The sequence below is a fragment of the Pelodiscus sinensis genome, chromosome 2 (assembly GCF_052426305.1).
Source record: "Pelodiscus sinensis isolate ZL-2025 chromosome 2, ASM5242630v1, whole genome shotgun sequence".
Taxonomy (NCBI): Eukaryota; Metazoa; Chordata; order Testudines; family Trionychidae; genus Pelodiscus; species Pelodiscus sinensis.
This window is the reverse complement of record NC_143053.1, coordinates 147,890,867-147,903,358: the sequence shown is the minus strand read 5'-3', so window position 1 is coordinate 147,903,358 and position 12,492 is coordinate 147,890,867. Positions and strand designations below refer to the sequence as shown.

Below are 12,492 nucleotides of genomic sequence, written 5' to 3'. Positions count from 1 at the left end.
AGAGCTGTTGCTCCCAAGGTGGGGACTGTAACACAATGGGTCTCACTGCCTGCTGCTCCTGCTGTTCCCTAGGAAATTAATTTTTCCGCTCTGGAGTGCCCCCTTTTGGCTGGTGTCTTGTTCCCCCCAGCAGACCCACGTCCTCCGTGGCAAGAAAAGCCGCTTCGCGTCTCCCTGGTCTGCTGTGGGGGGTGTGCGCTAGCTCCGTGTCTCCCTGGTCTGCTGTGGGGGGTGTGCGCTAGCTCCGTGTCTCCCTGGTCTGCTGTGGGAGGTGTGCGCTAGCTCCGCGTCTCCCTGGTCTACTGGGGGGAAGCGCCGCCAGAGGCAGCGACAGTGGGGGAGGCACCCCCCCCCCCCAGTTTGTAACTAGGGATCCAACGTAAGTCGGATTGATGTAACCCGGGGACTGCCTGTACTTCAGATTCTATTTCTTCCACTTTCACAGAGCATCACTATTTACTTATTAGAAGAATTAATCCTTACATCATTCAAACAATAATACACTAATATTTATATCTTCATAAAACACATCTATAATCTCTCTTGTCCGCAAGCTCTCCAGCAGCTCAGCTGAAGTCAGGGGTCTCCTCCTTCCCCAGTGAAACTGGAGGCAGCTCAAGCTGTTGCTTAGCAACCCATCTGCTCTGTCCTGTCTCCCTCTTGCTCCCCAGATATTTTCCTCCAGTGGGAGGGCCAGCCTCATTTTCTTCCTCTCAACTATTGCCTTTAAACAAAAATTCAAGTTTTTTTCCCTGGGAGGTATGTATGCAGAGCAGTAACACTCCATCTCCATTTATACAGAACCTAGAAGAAAATCCATTTTGTTTCCTTCTGTGCTAAATGCACAAGACCTAGCACATTCACACCTCAGTGGGCAAAATGGATATAGTGCTGAGTCAGAGAAGCACACAAGGCCGCTACTCAGCCCCAGGGAGAAACACGGTATTAATTCAGGCCCATTATCTTCTCCACTCCCAAATCTCAATTTGTTGCTGTTTTTACTTCCCAAGTGGAGAGGTCATGAAGCAGAATGGAAAATTTGTTATCTGATCATTTTCCATCTGTAATTAACAATTCATCCTGTAAGCTATTTAAGTTTCAACTAAGTATAAATCTGTGTTGTTTAAAATTTGAAAAATAAAAAAATGAAATGTTTAAAATGTTGCTGGTGATTTAGTTTTATAGTTTGTCAATTTAAGAGGTAGAGAGTTGGCTGAGCAGATGGGTAGCTAAGCAGCATCTTGTGCTGCCTCCACACAATCTACAGATAACTACTATTATGGACTGAAAAAAATTGCTATGGCGTAGTAAGGAAATCGTCAAATAAACTTTTCATTGTTCGTTAAACACTAAGAATAAAAGGCCTACTGTGTTTACATTTTAAATGTATTGAATGTTTTCCACTTTACGTAAACATTTAACTGAGAAGTTCTTGTACTTTAATACAGAACGTATTTAAAATATCAAAGTATTCAATATGCCAAGGATCTGGGTTTCTTATATGGTTGTTTTTATTTCTGAACAGGCCCTTCAATATACCTGTGACTTTCTTGCAACATCTCTGTGAGCTCCTGAAGCTGATTATAGTGTTGAAGATGCTGTTTCAAGTTGATATTTTCACTTCTTAACTGTTGATTCTCATTTTGTAGATCTAAAATTGAAAAAGATAAACTATGTTAAAGAGACTATATCACTTGATGAAAATTCAACCTAATTTCTGAGGGGTAAATATTGTACATTAGTATAAAATAAGAGCAAATATTCATCTTTTGGAACCTGAAGTTGAGAGCCTAGGCTTTTGTGCCAGGTAAAGAAATCAAAATATTTTTCATGGTGCTAAAGTGCAGTCAATGACAGACTTTACATTGATTTCAGTGCAGGTGGATTCATCTCTAAAATTAAGAGCATTAAAGCCAGTGCTCTAGCTAAATTTCAACTTATATTTTACCTATAAACCTTCCCTTTTCGGTTTCCATCTGGCTGGCCACTGTGGATGAAGCAGGTCCAGCTCCCTTGTGCCAGACCAAGTGCTCCTATTTTGCCAATTAGAAGAGTGAGGCAGCATATATGGCAGTAGTGGGGACCCGGTTTGCCAGCCCCTAACAGGACGGCACTGCTGTATTTACTGTGCTTCCGCAGGTATGGGCAAAGCACAGATCACCATTCCTGGCCAATGGGAGTGCGGGAAGTGGTGTCCCAGTACATGTCACTTCCCATGTTTCCCATCGGCTGGGAATAATGAGCCATGGCCAATGGGAGCAACAAGCACCTGTACCTGCAGAGGTGCAGATACATTGTCTTATCACCCACCCCTCATCTATGGGCTATTAAGGATCAAAGAGAGAGCTGGTGAATCAGAATCTGTCAAGAAGAAGGCAGGTAAGATACTGCAGATGGCACATTTGGTGGCTGGGAGAAGGGCTGAAGGCAGGAGAAGGGCACAAGGGATTTGCTGGGCAGTGATGGGAGGAGGAAAAGCAGCCTGCTGGATCCAAGCCAGAGAGCTGAAGCCAACGGCTGAAGAAAAGGGGGTAAATTACCTGCTGAAATCTCCAGGTCTGCAGAGCTGGACCCAGAAGAACCATGAGTAACTCAGCCAGTGATTAGGGGTCTATTGCAGGAGTAGGTGGGTGAGGCTCTGTGGCCTGTAATGACCAGAAGGTCAGAGAGATGATTGTGAGGATTGCTCCCTGGCAAGGACGCTCCCAGCAGAGAGGCTGTGGGAGTTCCACCAGCTCTCCTTAGCAGGCACTCCCGTTGAAAGGGCTCGTGGGAGGCAGTGCTAGTATAAGAACAGGAGAACACAACAATGAAGAGCTGAGAAATGGTGACGGATGCAAGACTGGTATGTTGCATGGACTGTTATGACTATGGTGGGGAAATCTAGACTATGATTTTTGGGACATTTGTTATTATTTATATTTGAGGAGCTTTGGGAATAAGTGACCCCACCAGGGCTATATTTACACTTGGGATGATGCACTGAACTATTTTTGGGAAGCCTGAAGGAGGAAAACTTAGGTAGGTGCTCCTGTCATGCTGTGGTCTTCAGCAGGGCAGTATTCAGGTGGAACTGCCCTATGACACCTTCTGTTTTAAAGTGCTAATATTGCTACAGAGAATGAACAGTAGCTATATTTCATGGTACAGATGCTTCATACAGATGATGTGATCCATGTAAAGAGTTGGTATGAGTAGCTTGTTATCTTTGTAAACTGCTTTCATAGCCTCCAGGCTGAGAGGAGCTATATGAAGAAGTTACTCACCTTCATGCAGTAACGACGGTTCTTCAAGATGTGCATCCCCAGGGGTGCTCCACTGTAGGTGTCGGGCTCATCCTGGCACCGCAGACCAGAGTTTTGAGCAGCAGTGGTCAGCCAGATCGCATATGCGCGGCCAGTACCTCGTGGCGTTCATGCTCTTTTGCACACACACGCAGTCCGGCTCCTACCAGTTCCTCTCATCCGATCGAGTGTCTGAAAAAGAGCAGAAAGGAAGAACAGGAGACTCCGTAGCGGGGAGGACAGGTAGTGGAGCACCCACGTGGACAAACATCTTGAAGAACTGTCGTTATTGCACAAAGGTGAGTAACTTCCTCTTCTTCTTCAACTGATGTCCCCTTGGGTGCACTGTAGGTGACTATGTAGCAGTACTCAAGAATGTCCGGAAAGTGGGCTCCAGAGTCAAGGTTTGTTTGATGTTGAAAGTACTGCTGAGGCTAACGAGGAGTCCGCAGCCAAACATTGCACGATCGCGTAGTGCTTCATGAACATGTCATTGGATGACCATGTGGCTGCCTGACACATGTCCCGAAGGGGAACCCCTCGAAGAAAGGCCATGGATGTGGCTACAGCTCTTGTAGGACGAGCCTTTGGTTGAGATGGAAGCAGTCTATTGAGACTAGAATAGCAAGTGGTAATGCATGAGACTATACGACTATAAGAGGAAGCTGCGGTCCTGGGTCTGCAAGTCCGGTGGATTCGGAAGGACATATGGCGGATACAGAGACATTTGGTGGAAAAAAGGGAACCCAGGCGGGCATTAGGAGGATCAGCCTGGCTCAGTCTGTGTTGATTTTCTCGAGGACCCTAGGTATAAGTATGATGGGGGGAAATGCATACAGGATCTCCCAGTTGAGGAGAAAGGCATCTCCAAGGGATCTTCGACTGATGCCTGCCCTGGAGCAATATCATCAGCTTTTGGTATTTTTCTAGGTGACAAAGAGGTCTATCAGAGGGAAACCCCAGCAACGGAAAATACACTGAAGTATGTCGCTGCAGAGTTCCCACTCGTGGCCAGGCGTGAAATGTCTGCTCAGGGAGTCTGCAGCAGCACTGCTGATGCCAGGTAAGTACGATGCTATTAATGTGATCCTGTTGCAAATGCACCAATTCCAGAGGCGCACCGCCTCTACACAAAGCAATTGAGACCTTGGCAAATTACACTGCTCTACAGCCAAAATGCTTCTGAAATAAAAGTAGTCAAACTTTACTAATTCTGGGTCACTGAGAACGAAAATGATGCTTAAAATTGTTGATTGGCTCTAGTTTTCAAGATATGCTATGGGGTCAGTATATACGACCCTTGACTTGCAAATGGCGGAGGATAAGTGAGTTATAAAGGGAAGGGATCTCAATTTAAACCAGAAATGACTAAAATACGACTTTGACTAGATCTATGAATAAATCTATGACTGGGTTTGGACAGTACTTGCTTTTTAGGCAAAAACAATGAATGATGCAATCTGAAGGTGGTATTGTGTCATACATGATATGAATTGCATCATGTTATTCCTAGAAGTCATGGATGATACAATCATAACGAAGCTTACATCACTCTGCTGAACAAATTGCCCTATATCAGCTCTAGAAATCATACAGTGTCATGCTCTCTTATTTGTCAGTGTTTGATTTTGCAAAGGAACACATTTCTGTTTAGCCAAAGTGAGCAGAGATGCCTCGTACTTGTGCGAACAGTGCAGATAACTTCTGCTATGTTTGTGGTGAAGTGACTTTTGCATCACAAAAGCGCAGTATAACCACTATGGTTAAGAAAGCCTATCACCTTTATTTTGGCTGCAAAACTGGAGATCAGGACAAGAGGGCTGTGTCTACACTGGCATCCCTTCCGGAAAAGGGATGCTAATGTAGCACTTTGGAATAGGCAAATCCGCAGGGGATTTAAATATCCCCCGCGGTATTTGCATTAACATGGCTGCCGCTTTTTTCCAGCTTGGAGATAAGCCGGAGAAAAGCGCCAGTCTAGACGTGATTCTCCGGAAAATAAAGCCTTTTCCAGAGGATCTCTTATTCTCTTTTCCGGAAGGGATGCCAGTGTAGACACAGCCGAGGTGGGCCCCACACACATGCTGCAACACATGTGCAACAAATCTTCACCAGTGGTTGAACAGGAAAAGGAAATCTATGCCTTTTGCAGTGCCAATGATTTGGAGAGAGCCAACAGATCATACCAGCAATTGTTACTTCTGCATGGTGCCTCCAGTTGGGAAAGGTGGGTCAAAGAAGAAAAAGTGGACTGTGCATTATCCAAACATTCCATCAGCTATACGCCCAGTACTCCTCGGAGAAGAACTGCCGGTTCCTGATGCACCAGAATCATTCTCACTTGAGTCAGACGAGGAAGAGGAAGAGGATGAAACTTCTGGTCCTGAACCATCAATGTCACAGGACCCACATTTTGTCCCATCCTCCTCCTCTGAACCACACCTCATAACACAAGGTGAACTGAACGACCTTGTCAGGGATTTGGAACTACCCAAGAGTAAGGCAGAGCTGTTGGGCTATAGACTACAGCAGTGGAATCTCCTGGCAGGTGATGTTAGGGTTTCCATGTTCCGTGACCGTCAAAAAGATCTTGTCCCATTCTTCTTCATGGAAGGTGATCTTGTAGCCTGCAACAACATCGATGGTGTGATGGCTGCCCTCAACATCGTTCACGATCCAGATGAGTGGAGACTGTTCATTGATTCATCGAAGCCGAGTCTTAAAGCTGTTTTGCTGCATAATGGCAATGTTTTGCCATCAATTCCAGTTGGTCATGCAGTCCATATGAAGGAAACCTGTGACAACATGAAACAACTTTTGAGGTGCATAAATTATGTCCAACATCAGTGGCAGCTTTGTGGTGATTTGAAGGTTGTTGCTCTCTTGCTTGGTCTGAAGACTGGATACACAAAGTACTGCTGTTTTCTCTGCGAATGGGATAGTCGTGCAAGAGATTCCCACTACATCAAGATAGATTGGCCACTCCGACAGTCATTGGAGCCTGGGAGGAAAAGTGTTCAGCATCCACCACTTGTTGAATCAAGGAAGATTTTGTTACCACCCTTACACATCAAGCTGTGTCTGATGAAGGACTTTGTCAAGGCCATGGACAAAACACAAGCAGCTTTCAAGTACCTCCGTGGAAAATTTCCAAGGTTAAGTGTAGCCAAATTAAAGGAAGGTGTCTTTGTTGGTCCTCAGATTCGTGAACGTCTTCGAGATGATGCATTTGACCATGCACTGCGTGGCAAGGAAAAGACGGCATGGAAAGCCTTCCAGTTAGTGGCAATAAATTTTCTCGGAAACAACAAGGCACACAACTACAGGTTGTTGGTGGAAAACCTCCTCAAGGCATACAAAAGCCTTGGTTGCAACATGTCACTAAAGATACATTTTTTGCACTCTCTAGATTTTTTTCCACCGAACTGCGGAGCAGTGAGCGACAAGCACGACGAGCGATTTCACCAGGACATTGCAACAATGGAGAAACGCTTTCAGGGCAAATGGAGCCCATCAATGCTTGCAGACTATTGCTGGACAGAGACAAGAGATGCTCCATTTAATGAATACAAGAGACAAGCCAAGAAGCGCCGAGTAGACACTGAATAGGACTAAACTATGTACATAATAGTTTTTTGCCTTTTGTTTCATAATAAATTTTATTTATATAACCCTTTTGCTGATTTTTAAAATGTTACGTAAACAGGACAGGTGAAATATTATTATGTAAAGCAACCATAAACACATGAAAAGACCTAGGTTTACAATTTATGATTAAAACTCTACTATCTACACAATATACATAGATGTAAAATGTAAAAACTTAAATATCTTGGAAACAGTAGCCAATCAGTTGTTTTAATTGTCATATTTGAATTCAGCATATCAAAATACATAATAAATAGCACATTTTATCTCTGAAGCAGATGACTTCTACAAAATTGTAGACCAGTGTTATATAGTACATTGTGGCAATAGTGTCCGTGAGTATTCTGACAGTGGAGTCACGGAGGTAGCTCTGGAAGCGTCTGCAAGTATTGAAGATTGCCCTGAGCTCGAGAAAATGTATTATTATTATTTAAAATATTTTTACCCCTCCTCTCTATTTAAAATATTCGAGGCGGCTTACAATTTTTTTTAAAAAACAGTACAAATATATAAAAATTTAATAATACGAGATGTGGAGAGTTGTCTCTCATGACAACCATCGGCCTTGAGGCTGGTGAAATGGAACGCCCAACAGGAGGTTGCACAAGTCGGTCCGCCATTTGAGGGACATACGAACATTGGCTGGAGGAGTCACTGTTCTGTGGATGTGATGTCTTGTAGGAGCATACACAGGTGCTATCCAGTGTTGAAGACAGCAGAAGTGAGGCTGTGCATGATGAACTACATAAGTTGTTGTGGCCATATGGCCCATTAGCTTTAGAGAAATGTGTATTGAAACAGAAGGGATGTGATTAGCACAGTAAGTAGATCTTGAATAGCATTGAACCTTTGAAGGGGTAAGTAGGCTCATGCTGTGTTAGAGTCAAGACAAATGCCTGCGAACTCTAAAATTTGAGAGGGCTCAAGCATGAACTTCTGGTCGTTGATAATGAGACCAAGAGAATTGAAAGTTTGTCTGGCTACTGCTATCATATGCCATGTCTCCATTGAGAAACGGCCTTTTATAAGGCAATCGTCTAGGTAGGGGAAAATTATAATTCCCTGTTGATGCAAGTGTGCTGCCACTACCACAAGGGTTTTTGAGGATACCGTGGGAGCAGAGGAAAGGAAGCACCTGGTACTGAAAATGTTCCCTGCCTACTGTGAAGTGAAGAAATCGCCTGTGGGTGGGATGGATGGTGATGTGGAAGTAGGCATCTTGAAGGTCAAGGGCTGCAAACCAATGTTATGGATGAAACAGTTATTTTGAGCCGTTGTTTTCGAAGGGTCACCACCCTTCTATTTTATTCTGTGTGAGGAAATAGCAAGAATAGAATCCTTGACCAAGAAGTCAAATCTGCTGTTTATTGGATGGTTGATTCCGATGGTTTATTGCCTGGTTGGTCTGACTGCGCCTTCTTTGGGGTTGCTGCCTTGCTCGTGGCTGGCTGAAACCACATTGCTGTTCTCTATTGTATGGGTAGTCATGACGGCTCTGGTAAGGTATGTAATGCTTATGCTGGTATGGAGGCGTATAGACACTGAGGGTACAGAGAGTGGTACATGAATCTTTGGTCGAATGGAGGACTTTGTTTTCTTGGCAAAGAGTTTCTGTTTGTCGAATGGGAGGTCCTCGACTTTGTTCTGTAACTCCCTTGGGACTCCCCCTGTTTGCAACCATGAAGCCTTCCTCATCACAATTGCAGAAGTCGTCAAATAGGCGGCTGTATCCAAGACGTCTAGAGCAATCTGGAGACCTGTGCTGGCGGAGGCATAGCCTTTCTGGACAATGGATTTTAGGATAGGTCTCTAGGAATCAGGCAGATGTTCCATAAGCGTTGTAAGTTTTGTGTAACTGTCGAAATCATGATTCAACAAGAGTGCAGTACAGTTAGCAATGCGAAGTAATAGTTTCAACGAAGAGTACACTTTCCTCCCAAATAGGTCCATTCTTTTTCTGTCTTTCTCTGTTGCAGCATTCTTATACCAAGGGGCCTTGGACCTGTGCTGCGCAGCATCTACAACAAGAGAATTGGGCTGGAGATGAGTAAATAAAAATTCTATCCCTTTCAATGGAACAAATTATTTCTTGTCTGCCCTTTTGTCGGCAGGACAGAGGCAGGGGTCTGCCAAATCTCTGCCGCTGTCTCCATAATTGCTTTGTCTGTCGGCAGTGCTATCTTGGCCTGGTGAGGGGCTGAAGATTTTTAAAGAGGCAGTACTGCTTATCCTGTACCTCTGCCAACTGGACCTCCTGACTTCGCGCAACTCTCCTAAATAAATCTTGGAATTGTTTAAGATCGGCAGGGAAAGGAAAGGAGGGGGCGATATATCGCCTAGAATTATGGCCTCATCAGGAGAGGATGATGACTGATCCGTGGGGGAAGTGTTGGGCTGCTGTTCCTCTACCTCTAATAATTGCCCTTCCTCAGGTGCCGCCTGATGTGTTTGAGCTGAGGAGCTTTGCGGTGGCAGCAGCGGGTGTTCCCATGGCAGTACAGAAGCAGGCAGATAACTGGGTGATCTATGGCAACAAGGGGACCATCTCCTAGATGTAGCTGCTGGTGATGATAATAGGAAGAGTAGTACGGTGTACGATTGCAATGGTAACTGTGGTGATGATGCAATCGTCTAGGTGAGGCATGCCTAGAAGAGAATGCACTCCTATGCTCGTCCCAATATGCAGCATGTGGTGAAAGCGTTGGTGAGTGAGGAAGTATTACTGATCCTCTTGACGAGAGGTGTGGAAAGAGAGAAAGGTGCCTCACGTGATAGCAAGAACCTCTCCGCAGTGCCGCAGGAAACGGGGATGAGATCTCCGATGTGATGAAGTATGAAAACTCTTCTCATTCCGTATGAGTGACGCACAGCACCGGTGACCTCGGTGCCGGTGGAGAAGGTGACAGTGATGGAGAGAATGTCGAGAAGACAAAAGTAGGCCTCGGACTCCAACGTATGGTAGTCTTTACAGGCACCTTCTTCGGTGCCAAAAAAGCACGGCCCTCTCTGGTGCCGGGCTAGATTGCCACATGGGCTCCACAGCCTGGGTGCCGGTGGTGCCGATGTGGCCGGCGTCGATATTGATTCCGGTGTCTTAGAAGATGAGGCTGCCAGCGCCGATGTTGATCTCGGTGCCATCAGTGCCTGCAAGGTCAGCACCGAAGGAGTTGTCTTTTGTGACTGGAACCGCCTTTGAATGTGAAGAGGTGGTACTGGATGTTCCAGGCTTATCACCCGTGCTCACCCTGCTCAGTGAGACCGGCGGAAGTGACCGTGCCGGTGAAGCCTGCATCTTTTTTGCCAGAGCTGCCCCTGGAGAGGACACTCTCTGTTTTTGTGTGGTGGCAGGGTCTGTGAGAGCTGTGGATGCCAAGCCCGGTGGCTGGAGCACCTTGTGAAACAGGGAAATGTGCCTCTGGATGATTCTATCTTGCTGGGCTCTCGCTGTTAACTTTGAACAGTGGGAGCACTTCTGAGGCACATGAGCCACGCCCAAACAGCAGATACATGAAGAATGGCAGTCTGAGGCTGGCATGGGCTCGCAACAAGTGTCACATTTCTTAAAACCTGGAGAAACCAGCATCGTCGGTTTGGTCTTAAATCTATTTGGTTGTTCTGTTTTTTCTTTGTGGCCTAAGGGCCGGTAGAAAACAAAGAAGTAGTTTCTGGGTTTTTTTTTTAATAAACTACAAACTATAACTATTAACTATAAGTTGACTAATATTAACAACATCAACAACCACAAACAAATAACTCTCTTTTATTTCCTGACTAGACGAAGTAGGAGAGAAGAACTCGCTCCGTCTGTGACCGAGCGTGGCTGAGAGGAACTGGCGGGAGCCGGACCACGCGCATGTGCAAAAGAGCATGAACGCTGCGAGGCACCAGTCGCGCATGCACGGTCTGGCTAACCACTGCTGCTCATAACTCCGATCAGTGGTGCCAAGCCCAACACCTATAGTAGAGCACGGGGGCATCACTCGAAGAAGAATATAAGAGTATTATGAACTTCAGACACTTATTTTCCTAAGTCAAAGGTAGCCTCCTGGTTAGCATCCCAAAATCTACATGCTCAAAAATGTTAATACAATGCTTTATATTGGTGAAGGAGGGGAAAAGGATCAGAGAACCTACTTTTTATAGTTTTACAGCTAAAGATGAGGAGTCTGATTTACTGCAGATCCACTTCCTTACAGATAAGGTGAATGCTGGCAGTGGCCACTCCACAGTTAACTTGGAAGCTAACCTGTCTCATTCCTGCCTCCCAAATAAACTAATCTTTCTGTGATTCTGAAGAGCTATATGGCACAGAGGAACTGTCTGGATCCCACAAATGATGACTTTCAGACTTTTGTGGATGAGAGTGTGGTACAGTTTTTCTAAAAGAGATAAAATTTTGGAGGGTGCATTTAACTGGGCTCCACTGTTTATCTCTTGAGGTCCCTTCCAGCCTTACATGTCCATGAGTGCCTGAAACACACTTTCAAATTTCATTTTTTTAACTTAGTGGAGCTTTGTTTTTGGGGGGTGGCTAGGTGGGTGTTCAAGTAAATTACATTTCCTACTCTTTGACAGTAATTAAAGTAAAAATATCTAGATGCAAAAGCATTAAGAAATGTATTGCTCAGTAAGGCAGCAAATCATTTTTAAAAGAGACAATCTGTTTAGACAAGGGATGTAATAGTGTAGTCGATTAACCAATAAGCAAAAGCTAATGGGTTAATTCTATAGATTACATACATTTCTGCTCCCTCTGCCCCAACGAGTAATTTTTTTAGCAGGCTGGCCAGCAGCCCGGTTCAGTTCTGGCTCACACTGGGTCTGGGACCTACCCCCACAGCAGCTCTGCATTTAAAGTGTATTAGGAGCCAGGCAAACAGGAAGCTCAGCTCAGTTCCAGTTTGCGCCGGGTCCAGGAGTTCAGACCTCCCCCCGGAGATGAACTGCTGCCCCCCTGCACTGCTGCCTCTTTATCAGAGGCAGCAGCACAGGTCAACAAGCAGCCAGTCCGCAAGAGGAGCTGGTTTTTAAACTGGCTCCCCTTGCGGACTAGCTCCCACCTGGCACCCACACTGCTGCTGGTCCCGCCCCCAGGGACTATAGAATAGTCAACTAACCGATAAGAATTCATGAGGTTACTCGACTATTCAATTAACTGATATTTAACATCCCTAGTTTAGACCCAAAATACAGGTACAGTAAAAATGTAAAAGGGACAACTTGTAAATTTGTTCTTTAAATAAATTACCACTGGTGTGTGCAATATAATCACCTGTAATAATACATGTCTTCAGTACTCAACTGGGCAAAGGAAAGTTTCCTAACAATGAGTTCTTAATGGTAGAATTGCATCATGAAAAATTATCTTGGAAAGCACTGGTCAATGTTACTTCCCTTCCAGGAAGGGTGGAGTGGATGATCTAACAGACCTTTTTTCACAAGTTATTTCCATGAGTCTATGTACACCTTTTCCTGACGGTATGCAGCTATTTCTGTCCTACATATAAGAATGTTTGTTTGCCTACACAGATGCTGATATTTGCTAAATTGATCGTTTTCC

General features: G+C 45.0%; 1 protein-coding gene across 2 annotated transcripts in view; it reads right to left on the bottom strand.

Annotated features, from left to right (window-relative positions):
• CEP72 (centrosomal protein 72) overlaps positions 1 to 12,492 on the bottom strand; it is a 59,707-nt gene that overhangs the window by 3,807 nt on the left and 43,408 nt on the right. For both annotated transcript variants that reach the window (XR_001369353.4, XM_006113046.5), the window contains one exon: positions 1,540 to 1,651. Coding sequence is in view for 1 of the 2 variants with exons in the window: in XM_006113046.5 (XP_006113108.3) it covers positions 1,540 to 1,651 (112 nt within the window). In the remaining variant the exon portion in view is untranslated. The remainder of the gene's footprint in view (positions 1 to 1,539; positions 1,652 to 12,492) is intronic.